Here is a 9,449-nt window from a genome sequence, read left to right on the forward strand (position 1 = left end):
CGCAGTAGTCAGTATTGTTTTGTCCCATCGTGTTGCGTTGTTTCCCATTCGATATTCCCTATTTGCGTGTCTTTGTGAGATACATCGTTTCTGTCTCATGCTGTGCTCACATTGCGCTGCCACGTCTCTTCATTTTAATCTTGATCTTTTGTCAGGTGCTCCCCCCATGTCCTCCCAAACGTCCAAAAGCCCCCCATCGCCCATCATTCTTCATCTCTCGGCCTCGTATCGACCACCGAACGTCCCGCCTGTCACCTCAATGGCCCTCTTCAGTAAAGCGCCCTCCCCGATGCTCCCCACAGCTCATTTCACTGTCAAGGCACCCGTTTCCCGGTCAGCCCCTGCCGAGCGCTCCCCCAGCCAATCCGGCCCAGCCGTGACAACTGCCAAGCAATCAGACGGGTGGCTCCAGTGAGAAAACCCTAGACCCCAAACGAGAGTCGGACGATAATACGCGTGTGTGCGGTGGTTGTGGCCGATTTCGCGCTCGTTGTCGTATTCTATGAGAACGTTTCTATTCTTGTTCCCGCTGCCCTGCATACACAGTACTCCTGTCTTGCGCACGTCCTGCAACGTTTTCATTTTGTTATTTCTGCATTGGCGTCTAATTCGCTCCTCTTGCTCTCCCTGCGTCTCAGGCAACCGTCCGTTATCAGTTGTCACTTTCGGCATGTTTGCTGGGGACTGGAATTCATAATCTTAACATCCATCTTCTCTGTGTTGTCTCCCGCAGGGCACAGGCCAATCATGAAATCCCCGGGCACGGCCACCACCACGGCAAGTTTCTCACGCAAGCACAGCCAGAAATAACACAAGAACCAGAAAAACAATAAATGCAATGCGACGCTTGCTGATGATCGCTAATGATCTGCCAGCCCGTATCGTCGGGAAGATGCAAATAGCATGGGTGGGCTGTAAAGGCCAAATGACAGCAGGGGTGGGCAAGGAGACAGGTGCCGATTCTGTGGCCGAAGAACGAAAATCAAAAGCACCTGCACGAGGCAAGTATGTACGCAACCACAGCGCGGCTCACACTCAGCTTAAAGCCACCAGTCAGACAGTCTCACGAAAAGGCGTGCACGGCATCGCCTATGGTATCTTAACTTGACCGTCGGACACGAGCGGCAGGTAAAGTTCGTGCGCCTCATGTACAAGGACACCGGTGCCCCTCGCAATGTCTAAAGTAAGACAGTAAGACTACTTTACACTCGAGCGTACGTGCCACATGAGAAACACGATACAGAAACCGTGCCTAGCGTTTGTTTCACCTCTCGAGAACACGTTAAAAGTTGAGAAAGTAGAGGCCGACAAAAAGCACATACTAGCAACGGAAAACTCCGGTTCAGGATCGTGGTCTATATATGGAAATAAAACGTTTTGATATAGCATTCATATCCTACACCATCGTACTATCTGGTATTATCGTCTGGTATTACACGGCAAAAGAACCCATCCGGGTACAAGTACAAATGCCCTTCATAGTCTTTCAATTACCCGCCCGCCACTACGGCCAGCCCGTCGTAGATCATCCGCTTCACCGCGTAGAACGTCCCGCCCACCTTGGTCGCCGGGCCGCCGTCAGACGGCAGGCCAATGCTCTCGACTTCGACGCGGCCCGTCGTCGTCTTCTTCACAGCCACGGACCCGTCAATCACGAGCGTGCCCTCGCCACGGAACTCGGCTGTATGGCCGGACGCCTGCATCGTGCGCCGCAGATCTGCCAGCCGCAGCTCGCCCACATGCAAGGGCTGTGTGCCGGCGCGTGCTGCCGCCAGAGCAACATTGCTCGGCAGCACGTCCAGCGTCGGCAGCTGCGCGTTGGGAGCATCTCCCGGCGCGGCGGACGAGGGTGCAGATGAGGGCGCTGCCACCGCGTGGGCACTTCCGCTGGCATCGGTCTTTTGCCGCTTGTTGGCGCCGGCGCTGCTCGCGTCGTCGGCTTCCTGGTTGTCCGCGTCGGCCGTGCTCTCCTCGCTTGCGGCCGGTGCATTGGCAGCAGGCGGCAGCGCCGCCAGCCCAGGTCGCAGCTGGCCCGTCATTGTCACGATGCCCAGGCCCCGTAGATTCTGCCACTTGAGCTTCTTGACCAGTGCGTCGGCCAGCTTGACGACCCACGCGTGCGTGTCCACGCTGGCATCGACGGCCGGACCGCCGACGCGCGGCAGCAGCACGTCGACGTCCGTCTCGGCGACGCCGCGGTTCGTGCTGACAACGCTGCGGTAGTGCGCGGCGACCGCAGCCGTCTCGGCCTCGCTGCCGCCCACCAGGATCAGCTTGCGCGGCTCGACGAGCGGCAGCAGAATCTCGAGGTTGCGTGCCGTGTGCAGGCCCGAGTAGTCGACGTAGGCGATGCGCAGCCGCGCAGGAACCGTTTCCGTGGTGGAGATGAGCTTGGCCGGGCCCAGCACGCTGGCCGTCGTGGCCGCTTCGGCCGCGTCGTCGCCGTCGTCGCCGTCCACATCGCTGTCGTAGAGGCCGCCGTCCTGATCGGCGCCGCCCCCCTCGTCGTCACTGCCGTTGCCACCACGGCCGCGGCGTTTCCCATCGGTAGAATCGCCCCGGTGGTGTCCGTTGCGGTTGCTGTTGTCCAGATTCGGTCGCTTGTTGTCGCCCTGGCCACGTCCTGTGGAGACACCGACGTCGTCCCACTTCCGCTTCCGGCCGAGCATCTCGGGGAGCAGTGTCGCTCCGTCGCTGTTCCTGCCGCTGGTGGCCTCGTGGGCCGCCTCTTCTTCGCGCTCCTCCTCACGCAGGTACTCGTCCGGCCGAATCAGCTCGCCAAAGTCGTCGTTGCGTTTGCGGCGCACCGGCACGGGGAAGATGCGCTCGCGGCCCTTCTTGCCGCGCACATCAAAGTCGTAGTGGCCCTTGCGTTTAATGAGAATGGTCACGCCCAGGTCCTCGTCACGCAACACCACCTTTTTGCGGCTGGCCTGGCCAATCGTCGTCGACACGTTGAGCACCTTGCCCTGGCGGTCGCCGTCCGACTCGTCGTCCGAGTCCGACGACGATTCCGACGAGACGTCGTCGGCGCCGTCCTCGAGCAAGGCCGCCATGCCACCCCCTAAATGGCCCGTGCCGCCTTCACCGAGTAGACTGGCGCCGAGGCCACCGCTGCCGGTTGTGGAGAGCTGCGTGGCCTGCAGCTGGCGCTGCGTGGCGAGCCACTGCTGGTAGAGCGCGAGCTCGGCACCTTCAAGAGCCACCTTGCGAGTGTCGCGGAACTCGAGCGGGCGGCCAGCGCCGTGGACGAGTCGGTCGCCAGCGTCCTCGGCGTTGGGGTTGCTGCCATCGCGCCACCACTCCCAGAGCGTGCGCGCCACAGAGGGCGGCCGGTCGTCGGCCAGGCGGCCTGGCACGTCTGTCAGGACAACCAGGTTTTGTGGGTCGTCGGCGATTCTCCGTAAAATCTCCTTGGAAAAGCCCCATTCAAGCGAGGCGTCGCTGGCGAGAATGACCTTGCCGCCGCCGGATGCTGGAGGCTGGCTGAGAACGCGGTCCACTTGCGATCGTCGCTCGAGAAGCCGCATGTGTCGAAAATCAAACGGACCAGCCTCTTTGGTCTTGCCGTCGTCACCAACACCACTGCCGCCGCGGCCATTCGCCTGCTTGGCGCCGTCGGCCACGGCTTCGAATTCCTGCACGATGCTGTCGTTCATCCATTCAAGGAGCGTCCGCGCGTGCCGCACCAGGCTGCCGGACGTGCGTCCGGCCAGGTACAGTTTGGACCGCGACAGGTTCTCGTCGCCGGACGCGCCGCCCGCCGCCGCCGCGTGGCGCCAGGCGTGCTCCAAGAAGTAGGCGAGCTCGAGAATCCGCGCCGTCGAGTCCACAGGGATCAGCACGGTGCCGCCGCGCACGACGCAGGTGCGAATGGTCTCGAGCAGATGCTCGTCCCGCAGCCCCGGGCGGTCCACCTGCGGCGTGCGGCTGCTGGACACGAGCGCTGTCGGCTTACGCAGCTGTTCCATGACCTCCGACCCGCCGCCATGGGCACCACCGATCCACGCAGCGCCCGCAAACACGTTCTCCTTGTACTGGCCCCAGTCCACGCCGTAGACGATCGACTCGAGGCCGAGCTGGATGTGCCACAGGGTGCCGCCCAACGTGCGGCCGGCATTGTATGCGGTAATGGTCAGGCCGTTGAGCGGCGGCAGGTTGGGCGGGGCCTGCGGCTGGTGTGGCTGCGAGTACTTGAGCTCGCGGATGAGGGAAAAGTAGCGCGTGATCTCGTCGGGCGTCGGCGCCGGCAGCAAGAACCGGCTGTGCTCGGCGGCGGTGGACTGCTCGTAGGAGTAGGCGACTTCGGTCAGAGACGTGCGGGGGATGATGGCCGCGGCGAGCGGCGTCGATGCGTACAGGTCTTGCAGCAGGGTGCGGCCGAGGTCGATGACGGGTCTCGTGGCAAAAATAGGGATGCGCGCAAACAGGGGGAAGTTCTTGCAGCAGTAGGCGAAGGCGGCGATGTGCGACACGGTGGCATGGGTCAGCAGCACCAGCGAAATGGTCGGCACCTGCTTCTCGAGCTCGCGCAGCTTCTCGGCGTCAAACGACTCGTCCCAGCCGACGTCGACGAGCACCTTGACGCCGCCATCGAGCTCCAGCAGCGACTGCGAGGCTGTCGACTCAGACCGCGCCCCCTGCAGGGGGCAGAACGTGAACATGGCGGGGTGCGGGTTACCGCCAGCTCATTCTGCGGTGCAGTACGACGGATTAAGCCGGTTGACGTGGTGTCGATGTATGTGTGCGTTGTGTCTCGGGATACGTTGAATGACGGTTCGCGGAAGACGATGGACGTGAAGCTTCAAGGGCAGATCGCGTCGCCGCTCTGCGTTAGCGCATTTTCTGCCGCAGCCTCACCAGCGCAGGCAAATGGCAGCTGTGACGTCCCAGCGCGCCTTCCCGCCCCAAACGCCCGGAGCGGATTAACTCCTCGGGACGACATCGTGTCCAGAACAGCGCCGCTCTGGCCAGGCCCCAGGCGCGCCTTCCTCCATTCTCGTCCCTGAATTGGATCGCTGGACGACCCCACTTGCCCCTGCTGGAAGGAGCCATTTTGTTCTTTTTTTGCTCCGCAAGGCAGGCGCGCCCGCGCTGAAGTCAGGGGCTTGTCTTGCGCCGTTCAGTCGCTCTTTCCCCCACTAGCAGTCCGCTAATCCGTTGACCCAAACCACCTAACAGACTCAAAACCACCACTATCACGTCCTACGGCCTAAAAGGGGCTTCTGCGAGCAACGTGTCCAACCTTCTGCCACCACATTTTAGCCACCACCACCACCGCGCTTGACCAGGCTGTTCGAAGAGAAGAGAGCTGCTTCGTACTTTACCCTCGGCAACGACTGTCTCGCGATATCCAATTCCTTCAGTAGCATGGACAGACCGGCTCCAACACGTCTGTCGACCGTCTGTTGAGCTTTTTGTTTTCTCTTCTTTTGTCTTTTGTCTTTTGTCTCTCCACCCTCTTTTTGTGAGCTTTCATAGCTCCCGATCGCCCGCTCTCCCGATCCTCCCCGTGTCCCTCTCTGTCGTTTTTGTGTCCTGACCTCTCGACGTCGTCGGCCTCACACGACAGTGCCTCCGTCTCTGCCGCTGCCATGGCCGACTACGCCATGTTCCACGCCCTCGGCCAGGGCGAGCAGCTCGACCCCAACGACCCCCGCCGAACGACACAGCCCGCAGCCCCGACTTTTGCCCGCCCATTGCTCCCCAGCCGTATCAGCAGCAGCAGCAGCAGCAGCAGCAGCAGCCGTACCAGCAGGCGTATGGGCAGCCTCAGCAAGGTCAGCCGGGCTATGGAGTGCCACCAGCCGGTCTGGGACAACCTGCCTATGGCGGTCAAGCTCCGTATATGGGCACACCGTCGCCCGCCGGGCAGGGCTTTGGTGCGCCGCCACCTGTCGCTGGACAAGCAGCAGCCGGGCCAGGTGCCGAGGACGGTGGCCTTGCAGCGCAAATGGGTGGCATGACACTGGGTCCCGACGGCCACCAGACCACGCGGAAGAAGAAGAAGGACCGGCACGCGTATCACCATGTCGAGGCACCCGTGGGCTCGTCTATGGGCTTCTCGGCCGCTGCCATGTCCGGAGGACCTGTGCCAGGCGCACCAGGCGCACCAGGCGTCCCAGGCGTCCCAGGCGTTCCCGGTGCACTTGGCTTTGATAACGGGCCCATCACACCCCAGATGAACCAGTTTCCGGCCGCTGCCAGCGCCCCCTTTACGCCCGCCAACCCCACCGACCCGGCCAGCTTTGGGGCCCGTGGTGCTGTGGCCGAGGCAGGATCGGTGCCTGCCATGGTGCCCGCATCCGGCCACCAGAAGGTGTCCGCCGACGATATCCCCAGCGTTCCTCTGTCGCGCGACTCGTTGCAGCAGCACTTCTTGACCAACGTCTACCCGACCTTTGAGCGCCACGTGCCGCCGCCTGCCGCCATCTCCTTTGTCGCCTACGACCAGGGCAACTCCTCGCCCAAGTACACCCGTCTCACCATGAACAACATCCCCTCCACCGCCGAGGCGCTCCACAGCACCGGACTGCCGCTCGGTCTGTTGGTGCAGCCCCTGGCGCCCCTGCAGGCGGGCGAGCAGCCCGTGCCCGTGCTCGACTTTGGCGAGTCTGGCCCGCCGCGGTGTCGGCGCTGCCGCGCGTACATCAACCCGTTCATGGTCTTCCGGTCCGGCGGCAACAAGTTTGTCTGCAACTTGTGCACGTACCCCAACGACACGCCGCCCGAGTACTTTTGTGCCACCTCCCCGCAGGGCGTGCGCGGCGACCGCGACCAGCGGCCCGAGCTGTCGCGCGGCACCGTCGAGTTTGTCGTGCCCAAGGAGTACTGGACCAAGGAGCCCGTCGGTCTGCGCTGGCTCTTCCTGATCGACGTCACGCAGGAGTCGTACAACCGCGGCTTCCTCGAGGCCTTTTGCGAGGGCATTCTGGGCGCGCTGTATGGCGGCGAGGACGAGGTGGACGACAACGGCGAGCCCAAGCGCCGCATCCCGCAAAATGCGCGCGTCGGTTTCGTCACGTACGACAAGGAAGTGCACTTTTACAACGTGGCAGTAAGTCCCAACCTTGCCGAAAAATGTAACAGATCCATCCGCGTTTCACGCATTAACACCATTGTAGTCCAGTCTTGAACAGGCGCAGATGATGATCATGCCCGACATCGAGGACCCCTTTGTTCCCCTGAGCGACGGCCTGTTTGTCGACCCCTACGAGTCCAAGGCCGTCATCACCTCGCTCCTGACGCGCCTGCCGCAAATGTTCTCGACCATCAAGAACCCCGAGCCGGCGCTCCTTTCCACGCTCAATGCAGCCATCTCGGCACTCGAGGCCACAGGCGGCAAGGTGGTCTGCGCCGTGTCCTCGCTGTCGACCTGGGGCCCGGGTCGCCTCTTCATGCGCGACGACGGCAAGCACACAGGTGGCGAGATGGACAAGAAGCTGTACACCACCGAGCACCCGGGCTGGCGCAAGGCCGCGGAGCGCATGACGTCGGCCGGCATCGGCATCGACTTCTTCCTGGCGGCGCCCGCCGGTGGCTACCTCGACGTGGCCACGATCGGCCACGTGTCATCAACGACGGGCGGCGAGGCGTTCTACTACCCCAACTTTATCGCGGGCCGTGACAACGCCAAGCTGTCGATGGAGGTCAAGAACGCCGTGACACGCGAGACGGGCTTCCAGGCGCTCATCAAGGTGCGCTGCTCCAACGGCCTGCAGGTGTCCAACTACCACGGCAACTTTGTGCAGCACACGCTGGGCGCGGACCTGGAGGTGGGCTCCATTGACGCGGACAAGGCCATTGGCGTGACGTTTAGCTACGATGGCAAGCTGGATACGAAGCTGGACGCGCACTTCCAGTCGGCGCTTCTGTACACGACGGCCGACGGCCAGCGGCGCGTGCGCTGCAGCAACATCATTGCGAGCGTCAGCGAGAGCACGCGCGAGAGCCTCAAGTTTGTCGACCAGGACGCCGTGTACGGCATCCTGGCAAAGGAGGCGGCCACCAAGCTCGCGAGCACGTCGGCCAACCTCAAGGACACGCGGAACTGGCTGACCGAAAAGACGATTGACATTCTGGCCGGCTACCGCAAGCACCACGCCTCGGCCTCGGTACCGCCGAGCCAGCTGATCATGCCGGAGCGCCTCAAGGAGTTCTGCATGTACATGCTCAGCCTGCTCAAGTGCCGCGCGTTCAAGGGCGGCAGCGAGACGGGCGACCGCCGCGTTCACGAGCTGCGCATGCTCCGGTCCATGGGCGCGCTCGAGCTCAGCCTCTACCTCTACCCGCGCATCCTACCGCTGCACAACCTGCAACCCGAGGAGGGCTTCCCCGACCCGGAGACGGGCCACCTGCGCATGCCGCCGGCGATGCGCGCCACGTTTGCCAAGGTCGAACCGGGCGGCGTCTACCTGGTCGACAATGGACAGCAGTGCCTGATTTGGCTCGAGAAGCAGACCTCGCCCAACCTGATCCAGGACCTGTTTGGCGAGGACAAGGACAAGCTGCAGTCGCTCGACCCGTACATGTCGTCGCTGCCCGTGCTGGAGACGCACCTCAACGCGCAGGTGCGCAACATGATTGAGTTTTTGAAGACGCTGCGCGGGTCCAAGGGCCTGACGATCCAGCTGGCGCGGCAGGGCCTGGACGGCGCCGAGTTCGAGTTTGCGCGGATGCTGGTGGAGGACCGCAACAACGAGGCCCAGAGCTATGTGGACTGGCTCGTGCACATCCACAAGGGCGTGCAGATGGAGGTATGTACAACGTCGTAATGTTCTCAGTTCTCAGTTCTCAGTTCTCTTCGTCGTCTTTTCTGTCCGTCTTTTCTGTCCGTCTTTTCTGTCCGTCTTTTCTGTCCGTCTTTTCTGTCCGTCTTTTCTGTCCGTCTTTTCTGTCCGTCTTTTCTGTCCGTCTTTTCTGTCCGTCTTTTCTGTCCGTCTTTTCTGTCCGCTTTTTTTTCTGCATTACTAACACGTCCCAGCTTGGTGGCCAGAAACGAAAGGACGAGTCCAGTGAAGCCTCGAGTGTGCTGGGCTCCTCGTTTGGCGGTCTTCGGCCGGCATACTTTTGAGGGAATACTCGACAAAAAGGGGTGAGGGTGGGGGTGTAGACAGGGATGTCCAAAAACAAAAAACTGCAGTTTTCATTCACATTGGGTAGGAGAAGCATTGTTTTCTTTCTTCGTTACGGGACGCAAAAGGAGGCGATACAAAGGAGGTGGTGCAGTGGAAGAGGAGTTAGACACGGGCCGTTTTGTGTTTGTGTCGCGGGTATCATGTCTGTTTTTTTTTGTCCTCATTTTCTATTGTTGATTTGATTTCCAGATGTCATTTTATCTACCCCTGATTTGCTTTTTCGACTCGGCAACATACTTTACGATAAAACAATAAGATACATATTCAAATGACGGACGACATAGTGATTTTCCAGAACAAAAGTCAGGGGAG

At 61.6% G+C, this 9,449-nt stretch overlaps 2 protein-coding genes across 2 annotated transcripts; one reads left to right on the forward strand and one right to left on the reverse strand.

The window, feature by feature from the left end:
* Nucleotides 1-1,490: 1,490 nt before the first annotated feature.
* Nucleotides 1,491-4,664, reverse strand: SPBR_05568 (cleavage and polyadenylation specificity factor subunit 2; the record flags this gene model as incomplete). Its single annotated transcript, XM_040763831.1, has 1 exon — nucleotides 1,491-4,664. One exon carries the CDS (start codon nucleotides 4,662-4,664, stop codon nucleotides 1,491-1,493), a length of 3,174 nt encoding a protein of 1,057 aa, XP_040621941.1.
* Nucleotides 4,665-5,594: 930 nt separating this feature from the next.
* Nucleotides 5,595-9,073, forward strand: SPBR_05541 (protein transport protein SEC24; the record flags this gene model as incomplete). The annotated part of the gene is made up of 4 exons (XM_040763804.1): nucleotides 5,595-5,924; nucleotides 5,990-7,057; nucleotides 7,125-8,756; nucleotides 8,984-9,073. The coding sequence occupies 4 exons, from the start codon at nucleotides 5,595-5,597 to the stop codon at nucleotides 9,071-9,073; spliced, it is 3,120 nt and encodes a 1,039-aa protein (XP_040621942.1).
* Between the last annotated feature and the right edge of the window lie 376 nt (nucleotides 9,074-9,449).

Source organism: Sporothrix brasiliensis, assembly GCF_000820605.1.
Source record: "Sporothrix brasiliensis 5110 chromosome Unknown Cont15, whole genome shotgun sequence".
NCBI lineage: Eukaryota > Fungi > Ascomycota > Sordariomycetes > Ophiostomatales > Ophiostomataceae > Sporothrix > Sporothrix brasiliensis.